Source organism: Leptonotus elevatus, chromosome 3, assembly GCF_054856555.1.
Source record: "Leptonotus elevatus isolate MCC_2025b chromosome 3, RoL_Lele_1.0, whole genome shotgun sequence".
In the NCBI taxonomy this organism is placed as follows: Eukaryota; Metazoa; Chordata; class Actinopteri; order Syngnathiformes; family Syngnathidae; genus Leptonotus; species Leptonotus elevatus.
The window spans coordinates 6,345,921-6,368,248 of record NC_141241.1 but is presented as its reverse complement, the minus strand read 5'-3'; the positions used below and the strand labels follow the sequence as shown (position 1 = coordinate 6,368,248).

Below are 22,328 nucleotides of genomic sequence, written 5' to 3'. Positions count from 1 at the left end.
GGCAACACTAACATGGATGTTGTTATTAATACTGACAGATGTGGCACTCATGAGAAAGCAACAACAGATTTAAAAAAAAAACTGCAGTTCGGAAACCTGGGAGACATTGTTTTCTTCTGGTATTTGATTATTAATACATTATACAGTAATATGACCAGTGATCACAGCAAGTAACATTGCCAATCTGCCCAACAGGTCATCACTATGGTACCTAACACTGTGGTCCAAATTTTCAGTTGATCTTCCCATGTCCTATGTAGAATGGGTAATTGCCATCCTGTGTGTTTGTTTCAACATTTTGTTTGTTGTGGCTCTGTGCTTTTCAACAGCTAAAGGATACTAAGTCAGGTGACCAGAAGACCACATTGCTCCATTTCCTAGCGCAAATATGTGAAGAGGAATTTCCAGATGTGATCAAATTTGTTGAGGACCTTCAACATGTGGACCGAGCAAGCAGGGGTAATGATCATGCAAATTTACACTTGACACACATTAATTGGTCCATTTTACAATTTCTTACATGAAGAGTCAGTTAATGTAATTTATGACTTTCCTTGATGGGTCGATTAATTCTATTTAATGCAATTAATTCAGTTTGATTTAGTTTCATTAAAAATAAATACATAAATAAAAGCTTCATATACAACCAATAGCCATGAATGAAAGACAACTTTTTGTATGACCTTTGATGTTCTTGTCTGAAAAATGGCCCAAAATGATTAATTGTACCAAAGTACAGTATGTATACTAATGATCACATCTGTGTTAAAAAGTAGTCACTGACAAGTGGGTTCACTTCCAACTCAGTGACAGTGTGAGTGGGTTATCTGTCTCTATATTAGCTGAACAGCTGGAATAGAGTTGTGCTCCCCGCCACCCCGAATAGGACAAAACAGTTTAAAAAATGGATGGGTGTTAAATATTAAAAATCATTACATATTTTTGCCTGACAGCAAAACAACACATTCGTTTTATGTCACTTATTAAAAGTGAGCTGTACAGAAGTAGAACTTAATTATTTAAATTGCACAACAACGAGCATTGGATTCTGTCAGGCTTTATTTTTAATCAATGCCTGTATATTTGTACTCATCCAAAAAGTCAGGAAAGTTGATTTAATTATTTGTTAATAGTAACTATAGCGGGATATTCCATCAGCAAAAACTCATTATGATCTTGACAGGACAGAGAAAGCATTCGTCAGGGAAAGCGGCATTAAACTTTTAACCTCAAAATTAATTTTGGTGAAGCAGATAAGCAGTAAATAAACTGTTCCCACCAAAAGACCTGACAAAAGCGCCTACCTCTTTTTTTTAATTTTTATTATTATTTTATTTTTATTTTGTCGTCATAATGAGTGTGTCTAACGAGTGGTCCAGCAATGCTCCGTTGAATCTTTTGTTCACTTTTACGCCAAACAACATGAGCTGTTTCCATGTCCTCCTTACGTGTCTTTCGCCTGCATATACAGGTGTTCGGTCGTGTGTTAAAGCTATAGTTTGTGTTTCTCCTTGGCTTTAGAAATAACACTTTTTCTGCATAACTTTCAAACTATTATATTGTATTTTGCATCATATCTGAGCTCCACACGACAAAGGTAGATCCCACTTGAGGCAGTAAATCCTCTTTTGAGGACAAAGACGTTATGCATGCACGTCCAAATTTACGCGATGACAGATGTTACAGACTACGTTATCACATCCCGACAGTGTCAATTTCGCAATATTTTACATTTTTATCACCCAAAAATATACAGTCTGTTAATATCGTACAATGTATAATATGGCACACCCCTAATGTGCATATTAATTTTCGTGATGATTCATAATATTTTTGTGTCATTGAGTTATGTTTAGCTTTTGTACAAGTCTAGTTGTGCTCATAAGTTTACATAACCGTGGTGTATATAAATTTATGAGCACAACTGTATATGTATATAATATGCTTGGAAGTATGTTTGCTATCTCTGGAAGCATAATTTCATTTTAAATCCCTTAATTTCCCTCACACAAAATGATCGACTGTATAGTAGAGCGAGCTCTGTGTGTTGTGGTGACCTGTAAAAGAGTATGCAGAGATGTGTGCTACTCATTCTTATTTATCGCACGGCAGGTTGGCAGAGTAGTAAAGAGGTGTCAATGGGGGATTTGACCTCTGCAAATTTAGCAATTTTTATTCCTTTAAATCCTTCTACATCTGGCAGCAATCTCTCTGCCACAGGGCCATTCAGACTCCAATGCTCATAAAATCACTCTGGCTTGTACACACAGAAGTGAAGGTAAAGGAGATACAACATTTGGTAGCTCTTACTTAATACGCCTCCTTGGTCCGTTCCACCAGATTTGTTAATATTTAGTGTAAGGATGGACATGGTTGGTACAAATGTTGCAGTTGTAATGTAGTTCTCTATTCCTGACATTCCATTCTCACTAAGCATATATTTGGATCAAGATAAATTTGTTGCTACTTGAAAATAAGGAGCTTATTTTTTTGTAGAGTACAGTCTTAAAAGGGTAATTTAAGTCGTACGTCATTTTTGGGGACTTTCATGAAGTGGCAGGCATGACCAACTTAACAAAGTTTGGCTCATTGCTCCCTTTCCTTGTTAATGCAATTTTGGGAAACCTACTTACCTCTTATTTATGGATAAGTAGGTATACAATGAATTCAGATTTGACAAAATGCCTCCTTACATGAGGTGTAAATCTGTTGGCACTGACATGCATTTCCGTTTCTCCACTTTCAGAGGATAGTTTTACTTGATGTTATAGTCAGTTTTTTTTATTTAACTTTATTTATAGAGCACTTAAAAAACCCTAAAAAAAAAAAACATTGCTGCATACATAGTGCTGTGCATAAAGTAAATCAGACACATAAAAACAAAGACCCACTAAAACAACATGGCTGACTCTGTGTATTGTTTCACCATTTTCAACCAGATTCTTATTAAAAATCTATTGCCTTTTGTCTGTGGCTTCCATGTATGTTTTATTTGACCCCTCTGATCCGTTTAGACCCTCAAAGTATTTTTCCACAGATTTTCATGGCATGGTGATGTGTGTTCTTTGTGCTTCTATGACTGTGCGTATGCATGAATGCATCTTGGTGTGTGTTAGTGTCTGCAGAGAATTTGGAAAAGAGCCTCAGGCAGATGGAAAGGCAGCTGTTGCAGCTGGAGAGAGACCTTGAGACTTTCTCATCCCCCGATGACCCCAGTCACATGTTTGTCAATAAAATGACAATATCCTTTTAACAATTTTCTTAGATATACAGTGGTGCCTTGAGATACAAGTGACCATGTTAATGAGGTTTTTTTTAGATTTAATGCTAACATATAATAGGAAACTCTAGGCACACGGTTCAACAATTATCATCTATTTCACAGTGTTTTTCCGGAGTGAAATTATGATTACAAACAACACATGTAGATAGATAATATAACCACGGGAGTACATTAACATTTTGGTCTGGTTCTCAAAGGAGCACCAGAGTTATTTGATCGATTTGATCCACCAACATCATGGATGAACACCAGGGCAAAGCTGGCCCCATAGGGAATGTTTATGTTTCTTATTTATTTATATTGTTGTATATTATTATCGTTATTCATTGGCAAGTTGCAGACTGTCTTAAGGCCATGATGTCAGACTCTTTACAGAGTTTATGTAGCAATCTGACATGCCGTTATCCTCTTGCAGATGTGGATATATGAACAAGGTGCCCATGAATTCTAAAAAGAAAAAAAGTCTTGGTTTCAAAATGAAGGCTTTAATTACCTCCCAATACTGTATCTGCCTTTCAAAGGTCTTGCAAATTGGCAGATTTCTAAATTTGTTTATATATATATATATATATATATATATATATATATATATATATATATATATATATATATATATATATATATATATATATATATATATATATATATATTAATTAATTAATTAGTGCCTGTACCACTCATTATGAGTGCACAAGTATTACTTCCTCAGAGGTGAACTTAGAAAATGTATATAGACAAATGATACTTATATTTATATATATATATATATATATTTATAGTCATGTCAGAGAGTTGAGAGGCGTGAAACATTTTATTCTTCCTGGGAGGGCCCTAACAAAAAATAATTGAGAAGCACTGCTTTGTATTTCCTAAATGTCACAGCATATTGTATATCTGCAGTACACAAGTAACAGCTTATCAAGGCAATTCACTGCTTTGTAAAAAAATAAAAATGCATGGAAGCATACTGGTGAGGCCCTCGACAACCGCAACTTTCTCACATGCCCCCTTGGGAAAAGTACTGTAATTGTCCACGTCTCCTTAAACTCAATATTTTTTATTAAAAACAGGCAGAGGTGATTATACTTTCTGTACTCCTCAATTAAACATGTCAATTGCTGTTTTGGCCCTCTCATTGTGAGCAACCTGTTCCAGTTACCTCAGGTTTAATGTGTGCCTTCATCAGGGATTCAGTGGGATTGAGATCAGGGCACTCGTCCAGTGTTTTCTTCCTAGACAATCTCTAGTATTTTCTTGTGGTTCTTTCCTTCTGTAATGAAACATTTTAATAATTTAACTCAAATAAAAGGTGCACGTTTGTTTCTACTTACTACAAATTTGATTTTCTAGTTTTCAATTTTAAATGTTACTAGAATTCGCAGATGCCCTAGCACCCACGCCTTTGCTTCTGGTTAACTGTAATATAATTGACACCAGCTCAATCCTGACCTTTCCATTTGTGTGTGTATTATGTGAATTAATGCACATGTACTTCCACTGCTAATATGTTGAATGTGTGATAAATTTGTACCGGACCTTGACCAACACCCTCACAGCTTTAGTAAGATGGCACGTGAGCAGTATGGCAAGCTGGTGACCATGCAAAGCAGCATGGAGACACTTTACCTCAATCTTTTGGAGTATTTTGCTGTTGATCCGAAGAAAACATCGGTGGAGGAGCTCTTCACTGATCTCAGCAACTTCCGTACTATGTTCACAGTGAGTACGCCCAGATGCATTGTTTGCACTTTCACAGCATTTTCAGCTTGTTAAATTGTTTGTGGAAACAGCTGAAGCTAACTTGAAAATACATTTGTGACAGTTGGGAAACTATGATAATAGGTTACCTGTTGTAAATGTTGTATCCTGATAAAATACAATTCTAAGATTGCGTACCGTGATGCCAAAAGCATTATAAGAATATATTGTGTCAAGACACTAGTTTGCTAAAATTGTGTCATTTCCCATCCGGGTTACATAGGCATATCAATAACTATATTATTTTTGTAAGCTTGGCACCACTAAAGAGGATTAAAAAAAAATAATAATAATTTTTTATCATACTGCACCTGAAAGTACCCCTCAACTAATCTTTTCACCAAATTGATCAAATGTGAGATGTATTCCTTATAATCTGGATGCTTGCTTGCATTTTTCGCTTGATGTGCGGTATGTGGAATTTAAGTAGTGCAGCTAAATCACAAAGCTCGGTCTCCGCCCTGTACTGTATCATTATGTTGTAGAGAAGACAGTTCCACTTTAACTATTTTTTTTCAAGTACATGGTTTAACAAATCAAGAACAAAGTCAACCCTTGGGTTAATTGTCCAAGTAAACTTAAGTAAATTAGTAGTAAAATGGAATGAACATAGAACAAATGCTAAGTGTGCATGTTCCACTGGTTATGTGAATATATTGGGCCAATTTCTGAAACCTTATACTTCATCATATCCTTGGTATTACTGCAGTTTCGTACTAAATATTCCAGTGAAGAAGCAAAGTATTATCTTTATTATCTATCTTTTTTTTTGGTTATTATAAGGACTTTGAATATACGGTCAGAACTCCCAATACAGTCGTTTATTCCACTTTAACAGGCTAAGGTGTAAACATCTAACCCCCTTAGTAATTTGTTCAAAAGGTGTCTTCCCACCATCATCCTGCTTGAAGCCAAGGCCAGGTCAAAGAATGTGTTCACGCACTAAATCTCAATACAGTAACCTCTTGGTCAAATCTGTGTCAGCACATACACTGCTGTGCCAAGGTCCATGCTAATAGGTACATGTTGTTTGGAGACCACTGTGTGTAATGAACTGAGCCTTGAACTGCAACTGTGTGCTGTGTTCTGAAAATATGTGTGCATGTTGGTGTTCTGAAAATATGTGTGCATGTTGGTGTGTGGAAAAAGCTAAGCAGCTTTTCCCCGAAAAAAAAAAAAAACATAAAAATGACAAGTGCATATAAAGGCATACACAAACCGGTACACACACATGCAAGCATGCTCAGTCACCCGTAGGAAGGAGACCCAGGGCAAGGCCGCACATCTGACAGGAATCCAATTGAGCGTGTCTAATGGCAGACATCCAGGAGGAGAGGCGGGGGAAACAGACCTGGAGTGATGAGGAGAGCTGAGGGCAATATCCTTTCTGCGTTTGTCTCTCTCTCTCTCCCTCTCTCTCTCTCTGTCTCATCACTCTATTAGAATTTTATATGCACAATACGGCATGACTCCTGAGAGTTTTGTCATGACAGAATACCAATCACATAGGTTCTTGATTGTATTACTTTTTTGACTTTGTGTTACTTCTGATCTAAAATACAAATTAAGAACAAGTTTTTACCAAAGTTTAATTTTAGACATTTGGTTTTTGGTCTTGAGAGCGATTATGATCATATTAGGTTTCGTTTGAACAAAGAGCTTCTGAAGTATTTGCTCTTGAGCTGCTCCCCTGCTGCAATCTCTTTGTGAAGTTAAGTGTGATTCATTCTAAGCAGGAGTCAGAACCACTTGTTGTATTGACTCAATATTGACTAAACATTGCTTTCTCTTTACTAATGGCGTCAGTGAAGGGTCCATTTGCCCACCCCCCAACTGTGCATCTGCATAGCTATATTGATAGAACCATCTACTATTATGATTACCTTTCGGCAGATTATATTTTACTACATCTGACATTGCTTTGCAGGACCTCAAGGAATTTAGTTAAAAGGGAAACTTCAGCCATGATGGCCCATTTTTCTCTCATAAACTCATTATGTATATAAAAGCTTGCATTTTCAATTGTATCAATTTGTTTTGGAGAAATCAGTAAATAACTCACTCAAAAATCCATTTTGTGGCATTTTTATGTCTGTAATGAATTACTTGATTTCATGCCACAATACTTGTTACTGATCTTTTACTTGGTTTGCCGTTCCGCATTGTTTAAATTTTGTTTGCCATGAATTGTTTTTTTGTTAATATACCCCCCGCGTGTTTTTAGCATTCCCCCTGATATGATATTAGATCAGTGTTTGAAACTGCTTCCAAGTAAGGAAAGTAGTCTTTTGGAGTCCTATAATTTACATAATAACCTTATTTGCAAATAGTTCTAATGGATGTTGTAGGAGAAAGGTTTAATGTTGACTGAAAAATAATGCATGTTTGGACCTACATGTGTAATAGCTTGACAGGGAAGAAACATTTACATGCAATCAGGTAAATACCAATGTGGTTGCATGAGTACTAACTTCAACATTTGGGGACATATTAAGCAAACACTTCACATGGCCTTTTTACACATTTACACAATGATCTCAACTTCACACTGTGCCTTATTTGTTCACTTAACACTCAGAGATTTATAGTTAATAAAGTGTGCTTGTTACAATGGTTTCTTCAGAGAAGCATGCTATTAATTGAATACTCATGAACATTGAAAGCCAGTTTTAGTGATTCAAGTGGCTAGTTTTTTCCTATTTTATTTGCAGTTCAGGTTGTAAAATAGCTTGCAAAACTTGGTGTAACTTAACCGGCTGTGGGGTACTCACTCAGGGTGGGATTGTACATGTACACCCGTGTTCCATCCACTTCCCAAACTGTTGTTTTCAAAGCCACAAGTGATTAAATACGTGAAACAATGATCTTACTAAACCTGTTCAGGTAAGTGGAAATGAATGTACACAAACTCACCTCATGAATTCTGATGCTGGATTTGAAGGAGTAAATGGGACAAAAGCTCAAATCCAAGGCTAAGTATTTATGGTATTTGGAGAGTAAATAAAAATAACTCATACGACTCGACCAACCACTGGAATCCGCCCGGTGCCATCTGAATACTGAACCAAATTTTTGCTCTCACTATAGTTACATATTTTATTTCTCATTTTACAGCAAGCACTCAAAGACAACATGAAGCGCAAGGAATCCGAGGAGAAACAGAAGAGAGCTCAGGCAGCAAAGGAAAAGGCTGAGCGTGAGAGGCAAGAGAGACAGCAGAAAAAGAGCAGGCTGCTTGAACTTAATGCAGGTACAGACCATTCAATCTTTTCGTAACAACTATTGCATGCTGTTAATCGTCTAATTGTTGTCACCCTCAGTGATTCGACACAAGCACTCATCAGTGAATTTTATTAAACCTAGCTATTAGTAGGCATTTTTTAATCACTTTTCACCAACTAAGAAACTACTGCAATTTGATTTGTAACAACGAAAATATTAAAATTATATCGGTGTACTCGATTAAATGTCTTGTTCAGGAAGGTGTATTCAAGTCGGATCATTACAATATAGTGTAGTATGCATTATAATCTAGTCAAAATTGGAGGTGTGTCAAAAGTTTTGTCAACAAGTCTGATCACTGGTCAGTTTCAAATTTGCTGATTGAATTTACTTTACATATATGTACAGCATGTATACAGAATATGTGTAAGCTTACTACCTAAAAAAAATGGCTGTGCCCTTCAGTGATAATTAAACTAGAAATTTAGAGCATGCTTCATAACTTCCAGTTGTTTTTGGTTTGTTTTCCCTCCCCCTTTGGAGTATTGCTGATGCCAAGAACTTGTTCAACAACACAGCCTCCAGACCTATTTTCAATGCCAAAACCAAGACTGACAGACAAATCCAGCCCATCACTCCTAGCCCCATAATACATCTATAGCAAACATTTGCCAACCATTGTAGCTTGCCTGCAGATAAAATGCACATATAAAACCACAACTATGGTTTGTGCCAAAATACTGTCATATGTTTGGCTAAATATAATATCAAAGCTTTCCCTCACTGTTGGGAGGCAAAGTTTAACACAGATATGCAGACAGTTTACAGGGTTTGGTAATACAGTTGAATCACATTATGTGATACGTCATGTGACTCTCTTCAATTGTATGTAAAAAAAAAATAAAAAATACCCTTCTGTCTTCCGAATGTAAAGCGCTTTGAGAGCCTTCTAGGTTTAAGTGCTACATAAATAAAGTACCATTTAGAAGAATGGTTAAAGTGAAACATGCAATTGATCAATGAGCATGTGATGATGTGGTGAAGCTCTGTAACTCTTTTTGTGTATTGACATGTAAATTATCAAAGGTTGGCCTCTGCTTTCGGTCTGATGTTATTGATGACTGGCACTGGCTCCAATTTTGAGCATCAGTAAAAAAAAGAAGAAAAAAGTAGTTATTAGTTACTGATCAAATTACGTGTTATGATTCCTTTTTGGGGGTCCAAGAATTGCCTCCTTGAGTTGCTGTCCATTCTTATAGACTTAACTATTAAAATGACGCTAATGGTAGTCACGTGATTTTTGTTCTTCTTTTTGTTTAGTTTTTTACTTGCATGCATAAGAATTGTTTTACTTCAGAAAAGTTTATAATGCCGGGAAATTATCATTTAGGAACGTCACCTATTTTTCAGAGACTCTTTTAACACCGTCAGACACACTAAAGCAGCCTGTAATATCATTCTCAATTATTCCAGCCCAAAATATCATTCCAACAACTCTTTGTGGATATTGTAGCCTTGCTGGGACATGGTGGCCGTCCATCAACCATCAAGAACCCCATCCAGCCTTAACTATCCAATGTACAAGCATTAATTAGTGAATACGATAAAAAAAAACAAAAAAAAAAACATTTTCATAATATACTTCTGAGCCAGGTTAGTGGTGGTCAAAATACAACTTTATGCATCAATGCATATAGGTTTGTATGAAACTAATTGTCTACTATTTTGATTATGTCTTTATTATGTTTGTGTTTGTCTTCACTGTTTGCTGTTGATGATGTTCAAATAATGTGAACGGGCAAAGCATTCAGTAAATGCTCAAACCGACCGGTTTTGGCAGTGTATCAAGGCACTAGCAGACAATCCAGACATACAGTATTCTCATGCACACATTGTTGGGATGAATATTTCATTGTGATTTTGCATTTACCACCAACCGGGGCCCACTCTCTTTTCACAATCTCTCTTGCGTTTTCCATCTGTTTCTGACCATATTTATTAACTAAAGAGCTTTCTCTTTGTTTGTTAGGGAGGATTGTCCTCAATGGAGATTTTGTATGTAATCATTTCATCAACCATCAATTCACTAAAAGCCCCAGGAAGTCCGGTATCCACATTATGGCAAAGGACACTGCATTGAATAGCAGCATAAGATAATGAAAAGGTTGAGGTTTTCTTAAGAACATTTTAAATGGACATGACCTTTTTTATACAGAGTTGTAGATGAGCATACTTACGCATACCGTAATCATAATATTCTAAATTGTACGTACTGTACTTTGCCTGCCATAGACTAAGGATATCTACACACTGATATGCCGAATGTTCTCACCATCTGCAGTGTGTGTGATCTAGCAGTGTGAGTGAACGAAAGTTTCATCTTGCGCCCATTTGCATAGAGCCTGACTTGAGATTGAAATTCAGATTGGATTGTGTGGGTTTTTTCCCCCCTCCTGTAACTGTGCCTGTGTATGACAAATCTGTAGCATTAACTCCCAGGGTAGGCCAAGAGCTGAGCGTTATTTAACACTCACTGTAAGGCTACAAACTATTAAGACATCAAATACTAAACAAAGCAGATGTGCAGCCCTGCACCGAAAGACGAAAAGAATATATATAATTATCAAAGAGAAAGAGGAGTTGTTTGATTTCTGCTATTAATTATTTTTTAGTGCTCTTTCATGATTTGCGGAATCCAGAAATAGGTATCAATTCAGGAGGCCTAATTAAGTAAACCCTCCCAAAAAAACCTGAAAAGCAGCTCCAATAAAATCCTGGAAAAGCATCGCTTTAAAAGAAGAGTGCAAATGTTTGTTGTTGTCAATGGGTTATAGGCTCAATGCAATTACCGCAAGCAATGGACTTTTAAATAATTATTAAGGTTATCCAACTGAACAATTTCTGTTTTAATTCTTAACACCTCATCTGCTTACCTAAAATGTTATTTTACGAATGTTGAGTTTATTAGAAATGCATGCTGAATAAAACAATTCAATCAGTCATACCAGCAAATATTTTTGAACATCTCCGTCAAAAAAAAAACTTTTTTTGTGTATGTTACAGATGTAAATACCTGTAAATGAAAGGTCATCTCTTGATGTCAAACCAAAATATTTTTGGCCTGCAGTAAAAATAAAGGAATTATCCTCACTGTTCCAATACTTTTGGTGCATGTTGTAACTGAGCCCTGCACTGTGAATGCATTTTTATTTTTCATTGTAGTTGTACAACTGTTCTAAGAGTTCTGATCCCGAATGTCGCTTAAAAACGTGAGCCCGGCGAGTTGCGCGCATCAAAGGACCAATCAGTTTGTTCTGCTGCCAGAGCTGGGAAACTGCTCCTCACTGTCTGTCCTCTCGCGTCTTTCTTCTGCAGTCAAATCTTCAATGCCACCTTTCATAATATACCCATCTTACAACTACTCGCATGACTAATATTCTGCTGTCAGGTGTACCTCCCCCAATGCTAACCATGTGACATGTCTGCTGATCTTGTTCTAACTCTGCAAGCACGTGGGTGTGTATATCGGTGTGTTAAAATGCACTGTGTCAAGCTGTCTATATTTTTATAAAGCAGTTTTCTCTCTGCGGTTTCTGATAGATGTCCACAATTGGACGGTTTTTACTTCCCAATAATCTTCAGGCTTGAGTTTGAAGTGTTTTTCTTTTCCTTCTCCTCTCTCAAGAGGCTCCCAATGTTTTTCATGTTTCCATACTTTGGAGGCAAATGGACCACAACTCGACGGCACACATTACAAGTTTCAGTTGATTTATCGGCGCTGTTTTGTTTGTTTTCTGGCATTCTCCTTTTGATGGAAAACATGTATGTGTGTAACACTTGCTGCCTGTGATGAATCGTCTTGGCAGCCAAGACAATTTTAGACGTCAAGGAGTGTTGGGCCTGCTCAGAAATCCATGCTGCTTCTCTGTTCTGAGTAATGATGAAGAACGTGAAAATATGTGAGCATGAGCTACAGCTCAACTTTTGGAGAAAAAAAAACAAAATAAAAGACTGAAATGTTTTTAGCATTTTGTTTGTTCGAGGAAAACAATATTCTGTGCTCTGTTTTGCTTCTAAGCTGTCAAACACAACATACACTAGTTTGATTATGAATTAAGTTTTGATCACATTTTGTCAGTGATTTGTATTTTCCTTCTTGATTCATTCAGTTACTTCTGATATTCTGTCAGCAAACTGACAACATCTGACTTGTAGGCCCAGAATATTTTTTATGTGCAAACACCAGCTTGTGTTTTAGTTAAAAATAGTTGTGTGAGGCTTGTGTATGTTTTATATCCTGCGCTCTTACTATTCTCTTACTCTCAGGTTTGCAACCATTCTGTAAAGTGTATATATAAGAAAGTTGACCTTATCAGATTTTCTTCCTAACCTCTTATATTCTTCTTGGGTTTTCAGAGAATGATGAGACAGGTGTGATGGATAGTTTGCTAGAAGCCCTACAATCAGGAGCCGCATTCAGAGACCGCAGGAAGAGAGCACCAAGACCCAGAGGTAAGTCAACCTTCAGTTTACACACACGTGCTTATGGATGCACATTGAATGGAACAGGGTTGTCCAAAGTCCAAACCGCTGGCCAAAAATGCCCAAACTGCAACATTTCTTGTTTTAGGTTTTAACTACAGCCACTTGTACTGTTGAACATTTAATTGAGTGTGTTCTTCTGAATGTCAAACCTTTCTGACGCTTCTAGTATGCATTTGCATTGTGTGTAAACTGCCTCCTTTGCAGATAAACAGCAGCAGACCATCAGTCCCAGCTCCTACCGTCAGGTTCTAAAGCCTGTTAATCATGGTAAAGCAGAATACAATAATCTATTCAGCTATGATCTCAGGCATGGTCAACACTATCGACATGCTCTCATAAATCATCTTTAACCATTTCCTCCTTTGCATGTAATGGGAACTGTGTTCCCTGAGCCCTCTTACCCTTTCAGTTATCTGTCTTGCTGCGAGCCTTTGTGCGCCGCACACTTTGTATGGATGGCTAGTTTCAAGCCGTGGTGTGTTTTGAATGGGGTAAACAGTGTGAGGGAAGCGAAGTTAAGCAGAATTTGAATTAGATTCTGTGCAATAGTAGCATTTGTCTATTCACATTAAAAAGAATAGTAAAACGTTGCAGACTAGTAATAGTTACGGCTTGAGGTAATTATTGTACCAAAAGTTAGTATTAATGCAAGCCATCTTATTCAAGTTTGTAGCCCACGCTTACCTGTGGTTTGACAGGCTAGAAATATACTGTATGAACATGGATATTTTTTTCAATATATGCAGTGTTACCATTCACGTTAACTACATGGGCACCTACGCATTACTTGATTACCTCAAATGTCTTGGCCAGGTATATTTAGCAAAATATTCAACAATATCGCAAAAAGTATTTGGTGAATCAAAGTATTTATATATGATATATGCATTAAATATATTTATATCTTATTGATGGCTTTTAAACATAGCAAATTTAAATGGCTGATTTCCGTCTCTCAGAGGTTTTCCGCAATCATGCCTGAACCACTTACGTTGTAGCCCTTTTACCTTTTATTACCTGTAATTGAAATCCCCATGGGCTGAGGTACAGCACCCATGAATAAAATTATTCAAGCTCTGTCCGCCCACATCATTGATGGCAATGATAAAGGGCCTCGCTCAGTTGTTCTGCTTTGGAAAGCGATGAAGGGTTGGGGGATATACAGTGTGGGAGGAAAAAGACAGATCGAGGTGGCTGCAACATCAAAAATAAAGAGAAATTGTGTGAGGAAGAAAGATTGTAGCAGTTGGTATGCCTGAAACAAATTTGTAATATACAGTAAGAAACATTATCAACATTATGGTACTCTGGTGTTTGTGTGTGTGTGTGTGTTTGTTTTTTGGACAAATATTTTAGATGGCAGATTAGATATTAATATGGGGATGACAATAAATACAGTGCACAAAGTTACTGTTTATTAATAACTCCATGATGAATTGTGACAGTAATAAGGACTTGGACCAGTTTTCCCAGTTGGTAGCTGCAAACCTGGCCTTGTTGACCTGTAAACCTAAAGTCTTGCCTGCATAGCAGGCATCATGTTCAATGTGAAACACCCAGAGCAAACAGCTAATTACTTTTCTCTGCCCTACCCAAACACCAGCTCAGCCCTCTCAGTGCCCATTCATCTTAATTTCCCCCACTCTACCATCTGCTTCCTAAATAACACTCCTCCACATTTCCCTACCATCCCAGATCCCTGCTGTCTTTTTCTATACTCTCATGGCCTGACAGTGGCCCACCCCAAACATAATTACCTGTTATTGGTATGAAGTCTACACTTCTGCCTCAGCCCATCATTCATAATTCCCTTCCCGCCTACTTTACGAGAAAATTGAGGTCTTTTATCCCCACACTTGAGTTTAAGTGAGTTAAACCAAGACATTAGTCTGTTTCAGTGACGGTGTTTATTAGGTGGTATAGTCACTGAAACAGCTGCTTTCACTTTCACACCATCTAAATACTAGGGGTTTGAATTGCCTAGTACCTGGCGATTCGATTTGATACCGATTAATCTCGATACAAATCTATATATTGATTATTGCGATTATTATTTTTTTGTATGAAAATGTATTTATGTGAAAATTCAGGCTTATAACTGAGCCACTGCATTTAAGAAACAGGTTGTAGTCCGTTTCATGTTTGAACAGTACTGAAATAAAATATTAAAGCTTAATGTTCCATTAATATAACTTCTATGCTTAATGTGTGAATCCTAACCCTAAGTAAGATGTTTTGTTGAATATTTCGATTCGAGAATTGCGCGCTGTAATATGGTGATATATTGCCGAATCAATTTTTCCTAACACCCCCTACTAAATACCAACTTTAAAAAAAAAGAAAAAGAAAAAAAAAAGATGTCTAAGTATCATTTTAATAATTACTCTCTTGTTTTTTATCGGCTTTGAAGCAGCAAAGATAATTTGTGCTTTCATATACTGCACTTATTGTTGAACAAAACTTTTTTTTTTTTTATGTCCATCCATGTTGATCCATTGTTGAACTGAACTTCACTATTCTGCTACAAATCAATTGTAAATAGACCACATTCTTCATTTAGTAAATTTTGAAATTTTTAGTATGACCTGGTGCTGATAAACATGAATTAAATTGTTTCTTTCCATCATTGAGGAAGTCATAAATTAGTCTTCTGTTATCTCGTCATCTCTTGTTCCTAAAAGTTAAATAGGCACAACACACGTGAAACGTGAGCAGCTAACCGTCGGCGCGACCTTACGCAGTATGTGGAATTCTTCAATTAATTTACATGAGTGGCAGATCGTCGGCCCCTAATTTTGTTGTAGTTCAAAATCACAGTTGAATGGCATTGCAGGGTCGCACTGTTGGAGATACAGCAGACAGTCAAACGTGCCGTGTTGTTTGCATGAAACAGAAAACAATTCTGATTACAAAGCACGATTCAGCTGGGCACCAATTAAGTCATACCAATACAGTATTTACAATTTAATTATATAGAGCTGATCACTTCCATCTCTCCGTTGGCCTGCCATTGACGAATGCCCACGTTTTCGGCGAGTGCTTTATGATGCAAAGCCTCGGAAAAATACATGTAATGAGAAGGGCCGTCTGTACTGACCTGATTTGACGGACGAAAACCTGCATCAGTCGGTGCTCAGTCCGTATATATATTTTTTTCAAGGCTTTGTGTCATAAAGCACTCTCCAAAAAGGTGGTCATCTGTCAATGATTGGCCAATGGAGAGACCAAAGGGGCCATCTCTGAATATATAATATATATTATGCTTCACAATAACACTTCATTCTGTTCATGATTTCATATGTACCTTTGGCTAAAGCGTGGAGCTGAGTACAGTGTATGTGTAAAGACGATAAATATAGCAATTATTGCCAAGAGCCTCACAAATATTGACACCTGGTCCAGTTCAGCATTTTGCCACGTCACTCAGTGTGCAAAGTTTTTTTTTTAAGCTGGGTTCGCAGTCTTCTTCAGCACACATTCACAAGTACACATAAAAGTACACAGACACACCCGACTTGAAGGGATGAAGGTAAGCGGGCTTTGTGGTAGCTGGCCTGGGTTAGGATAAGGCTTTAGGGCTCTGGGGCTCCTTGGCTCTCTAAATTGGATTGGGCTCTACAGAATGATGGATCGATGGTTGTTAGCCACACGGGTGTAGGAGACTTATTGAATCTATAAAGCAGTCATAGCTTTTTAACTGTATCCCCTGAAAACGTCTCTCCAGGCACTGTCTGGTCATTTCATTTTTATTTATTTTTTTAAAGCCGTTATCTTAAAGTTGTTGAGAGGTTTAATTGTGATTGTGGTATACAGTATATGGTTATGATATATTTTTAATTGGTCCAAAGTCACAGACCCAGAGATAAACGTGTGGATGGTTTAAAATGTGTAAACCATTCACAAAGGCATAAATGGCTTTGCCTATAGTAATATATTCACTTCATAAACCTTCAACTAATCCATAGCAATTGTCCTGCTTTATTTTCATAAGTATTATACTTTAAGTTTTGAATCTTTGAATATACTAGAGAGAAATGTACTGCCCAGTGTAGACAGAGCTCTTCACTCTCTTCTCTTTGGTCTCATTCTTTCTTTGTATGTTGTCCAAGCTGAACCAAATGACAGCTGTCGTAGCCTAAAGTATTTCCCAATGCTCAATCTCATTTTCCTCCACAAGCGCAAGCGAACTCCTTTAGTTGCAAAATGTACCACATGTTAAATTGTTGGCAAACTATTTTGATTTATAAGACAATGCAAAAGTAATTTTTTTCGCTCTGGGTCAATTTCTGTCACTTCAACCTGCGTTCTTTTCGAAAGTCCAGTTGAATTTTGAAATCCATAATTTGTCACAACTGCTAAAGTTTACATTTAGAGTCCCAACTGGTCCAAACAACCATTCACCTCTTTGAACAAATTACTCTCTCACAGTCCCTTCCGTTGGCTGGAAGGCTGCAATTGTCTCTGTAATTTTAAAGTCTACAATTATCCTACATATCAAAGAAGATTAGCTGAGTAGTTTCACTAATGCCGCAGCTCTCGCTCAAAGCCATTGGTAAAAAGTTCAGTTTACTGTTCTGTACCACAGTTGAAGGATTCGTCCTCAACCCTTCTCATCCCCGTTCGTCATATTAACGCTACAGAGTCCACCAATCGTTGTTTAATAAATTTAGGATCAGAAAACGGTTGACTGTTTTTACGATTTGTTGGGATATGATATAATTTGTTTTGGCACCTGCATCCCTAGATTTGGAAAGCTCCACAAAAGTAGTTTATTTTTTATTTTTTTATTTTTCCAATTTAGCTAGCAACTCATCCGACAAGTTCTTGTTCTTCTTTGTGTGTTTGGTGAAGAGGAGTTCAAATGCAACAATGCAACCTGTGCATATCAAATGTCTTAATCACCCTTTATTATTATTATTATTATTGTTATTATTAACATTTGACTTTCTGTAACTAAATACTTTGCAGTCCAGGCAGTGTTAAAAATTCAGCATTTACCTTCAGCCTTTTTAGGGCGGTACAGCAAAGGCCAATGGATTGCATGTGGCCCACAGGCCTTAAAATGCCCAAGTCTTACCCTGATATGTGGAAACCTGCGGCAACTGGATTTGCATGTTGTTTTTTTCTTTCAATATTTTTAGTTCAATGTAATGATTGACAGTAAAGTGGAAACATGCAGACAATTCATATGTAAGTATGCCTCTTTAATTCTGTACAGTTCAATTCTGCTCTGTGTTGTACTGCTACATGTACGTATATATCATACAGTTTTACAAGTCCTAAGCCAATGAGGCTTTTCAGATAGCCACCTTTTAGCTCTATTATGAAAATGGTAGGCTGTAAAAAAGTAGCTAGGGATTGTCAAATAAAAGATGATGTCGAGCTAAGGGTCCTAATTAGCCAGTTCACATCAGCTGGCCCTTAACAGCAGAGGAAGCCTACTCGTGCCGCATAGCTATTCAGTTAACTTCAGAAATCCTGCCTGACTTTTTAACCTGCACAGTAAATTATGTAGAGTAAATTTGACTCTTTTTAAAGTGGGACCAAATAGACTCAGTTTTTGAGTAATATTTACACTTGGGAGAAAGTAAAATAAAGAATTGGGGGGTAAAAGTAATTCTAGGGTTGGGGAACAAACTCACTATCTTCAGTTTGGGAAACTGCCACACGACCACCTAACTATGTCCTTGCTACTGTTTTCTTATCTCCAAGATGAGACCAAAAACACAATTTTGGTCTCTTGGAGTTAGGAAGATTCCAGCTGACACAAGTGATGTACTAACACACAGCAGGAGCTGCGTGGCTCAGGGAGTAGATCGATTGTCTGTCAAGCTGAAGTCTGTGAGTTCTTTCCTCAACCCTTGAGTGACTTTTATTTATTTATTTTTAAAATTCTTTATTTTACTCTTTCAAGTGTAAATATTACTCTAAAACTGGGTCTATTTGGTCCCACTCTAAAGGGAGTAAAATTTACTCTATAATTATAATAATAATTGATGTTGATGTGTAAAAACACTGATTATGTTAACTCTTTGACTGCCAGACGTTTTCAGAAAAGGGATGCCGTCAGTGCCAGCCGATTTAAGCATTTTGACTGATCTTTCAAGGTCCACAGAAAATGTTCTGTTTGGACTATGGAAACACACGTACTACCAAATGAAAGATTGGACTTTCATCTTTCATCAGAAAAAAAAAGTTTGTTTCTACCTTATTCCGTTCTTTAGTAATCAACAATAGAAAATGGTTAGTTTGACCCAATTTCGCCTGTTTTGGACCAAAATACGGAGAAATCAAGCTTTTAGTGAAACGATATTATTTCATGCATTCTAGTGAATTTGACACTTCTTTTTGTCCATGAATGATGCCACAAACACCTAAATAGTGCTTTACTTCTATAAAACACTACCACCAAGAATGAAAAAGTGTTTTTTGATAGCAAAATACGTTTATTTACATTCAACAGTGTAACAATTTGACAACAATTTGGCAAACTATTTACAAATGTGTGCAACTGTGGTGCTATTTACAAATATGTGGATGTTTCAACGACAGTTTTTCTTTTTGTAACACTCTCCTGCGTGCAAGGAGACGCAACAGCATTTGCACAACAGATTGCCTCTTCGCGTGCGCCACTTTCTTGCAGGCCGTTTTTTTCCGGGGAATAGCAAGTATATACTGCAGTGTGTCATCAAGTCTAATATCAGGATCATGCTACGGTTACGTTACGGTGGTGTTACGTCTCGCTTCCTCGCGTCCTTCAGTTGCTATACCGGGTGGTAGGAGATGTTCTGATCCATTTTATCCACTCCATTCATGGTGGCATCGTAGTCCAGAAACAGTGTCTTCTCCGTGATCAGACTGTACCCGCTCCTCCGATGAATATGCATTGGACTCGGGGTACTCTTCATTGTCCGATCGAATGTCCGCTTGTGCAGCTCCGCGTTTTCCGGCGTTAGCAGCGCTAGCCGGTGAGGCTTATGACGAGAGAATAACGGCCGCGTCAATGCTTCCAACTCCGGCGTCAACCTCGGGAGTGACCATCATCATCATCATCAATGTGCATTGGTCGATGCTTTTCGACTACTCTCCATCGTCCGATCGAATGTCCGCTTGTGCAGAAGTACCCGGCCGGCTATTGTGCGCGTTTTCCGGCCTTAGCAGCGCTAGCCGCGCTTAGCCGGTGAGGCTTACTACGTGTTCATAACAGTCACGCCAAAGCTTCCAACTTTGGCGTAGAGCTCGGAGTCATCATCATCATCATCATCAATCTGCATTGGTCGATGCCAACTCTCCATCGCCCGATCGAATGTCCGATTGTGTAGAAGTACCCGGCCGGCTATTGTGCGCGTTTTCCGGCCTTAGCAGCGCTAGCCGCGCTTAGCCGGTGAGGCTTACTACGTGTTCATAACAGTCACGCCAAAGCTTCCAACTTTGGCGTAGAGCTCGGAGTCATCATCATCGTCGACATCAATGCGCTTTTTAGTATTGATTGATGCTTTCCGTCTTTGAAAAAAATGCTCAAGCGTGAGCTGCTTGCAACCGGTTGCTTGGTCAGCCATTGTTGTGGCTTCATCAGCCATTGTCTCCTCAACACTCTAGCTCCGCCTCACGTCTTCTACTGACGCCCACGGTGGGCGGCCCATCCAACCTTGTGCAAAGAGAGTCATCGCTGCCCTCTAGGGGCCAAAACGAGTCTTTTACTATTCAGATATGCCTGATACTTTCAGCACAGCTGCCCAAGGCTTTCCTGCACCCGTTTTTGAAAAAAAAAAAAAAAAACATAGGGGACGTCTTTTAACGTCCTCGGCGCCCTTCCCTAGGTTTATGCTAAACGTTTTATAACGTTTATGGCAGTCAAAGAGTTAAAGATTTCTCACAATAATTACGAAAAAATAATAATGTGCTAAACAAGTACATATGCAGCATTAAGTCAATTTAATTGTACTTGTACAGCACCAATTTACAACATAAGTTATCTGGAGTCACTTTACACATTGAGCAGGTCAAGAACCTCACTCCTCATACTGGCCAATGGAATACCAAATGAACAAGCACTTAGCAACTGAGGCAGCGAAAAACTTCCTCTAAAAAAGAAACCTCTAGCAGAACCTAAGCCCTGTGGGACGACTGTCCACCTCAGCCGATTAAGTTGCGATGGATAGACAGTGTAGGGACAGAGGGTCGCGAGAGACAAAACGGGGTAAGCGACGGAGGGAGAGATGAGGAAAACAACTAACACAACTGCTGTATCAACAACAGTGATATTTCTATTTCTGTATATTCTATTTCTGTAAATTCACTTCTCACAACATTCCTAGGAAATTACAATGACCAGTTTTGAGTTTGAGAACGGAGCATAGAGCTTCCCTTTGACCTTACTCTAGTCAGTTAGCACGTTTTTTGGAATGAGTAAAAGGAAGGCATATCTTGCCAAATCCAAGAGAATATGAAAGCCATTCGCTATTGTCTTAATTTAGAGTGCTAAACCATTAATCTACTGCAATAACATTCACATATTTATTCATGTTTGTGTGTATGAACATCGGAACTATTCTAAAAAAACACAACTATTCTTATAAATTGTTCATCAGCTGCATCAGAGTATAAAGTGACTTGTAAATCTGCAATCTTCCCAGAGCTAGTTTTCATTCAGGTGAAGATATTTGAGCTGCTGCCCCAAAAAAAAAAAAAAAACATACTTGACATTTCTCTCTCCTCTAGTATGTGAAAACTAAAAACTGCTTTCAATTCCAGTTGAACCCATTAAGCCCTTTGCTTGTTCACTGTATCCACTGGCCTGTCTTTTGCCAAGGCTCTTCTGAATGTCAACCACCACTATTAGGGAGCACAATACAGCCAAACGAATAAAGGAAAACTGCTGGCTTTCAAATGACTCATTTTTAAAACAGTGGTCTGTTGATTTGCTGATCCAACATGCTTAGTTTTGCACTATACATGATATAATTACTGTGATTGGCTGGCGACCAGTTGAGGGTGTGCCCCACCTCTCGCCCAAGTGTGGAAATGTCCACAACCCCAATAGCATATTCGGGTCTGTGCGCTTGTTTACATGGCCTTTCAAAATAATATTTGGAATATTATATATATTATATAATATTGCCAATATTTGGGTTTTAAAAGTGTTTTTGACTGCATAAAACTCAAAATAAAATGCCTACAGGACAAGTTGACAGGGATTTAAACCGTGTCCATTAGATACTGTTTTCGATATCTCATTAAGCTCTCACTTTGAATTCAGTCATAATGCTCTTTCCGATGTAGGTAATTTAATTTTGAAAATAAAAAATAAAAAAATAGCATGCCAGTTTGGCTGTGGCCCACTAAAGCCCAGATTTGTATCCTTTGCGCATTCTTAACATGTCCCTTGGCTTTGACAAAAGTGAATCAATTAATAGATAGATGATGTTATTCTACAAAGAATAAAAAAATCCCTGCACCCATTAAATAGGCAGCATTTCTTTGGACTTTGTATAAGAATCAATTGAATTTGACTGAAAGC

At 37.8% G+C, this 22,328-nt stretch overlaps 1 protein-coding gene across 5 annotated transcripts in view; it reads left to right on the top strand.

Moving 5' to 3' along the window:
* LOC147176768 (protein diaphanous homolog 3-like) overlaps positions 1–22,328 on the top strand; it is a 74,627-nt gene that overhangs the window by 30,351 nt on the left and 21,948 nt on the right. For 4 of the 5 annotated variants that reach the window (XM_086072037.1, XM_086072036.1, XM_086072033.1 and 1 more), the window contains 6 exons: positions 330–459; positions 3,117–3,242; positions 4,839–5,002; positions 8,156–8,291; positions 12,680–12,775; positions 13,013–13,075. In XM_086072037.1, the coding sequence (XP_085928163.1) occupies positions 330–459; positions 3,117–3,242; positions 4,839–5,002; positions 8,156–8,291; positions 12,680–12,775; positions 13,013–13,075 (715 nt within the window). The remainder of the gene's footprint in view (positions 1–329; positions 460–3,116; positions 3,243–4,838; positions 5,003–8,155; positions 8,292–12,679; positions 12,776–13,012; positions 13,076–22,328) is intronic. The other variant, XM_086072038.1, reaches the window with a different exon arrangement.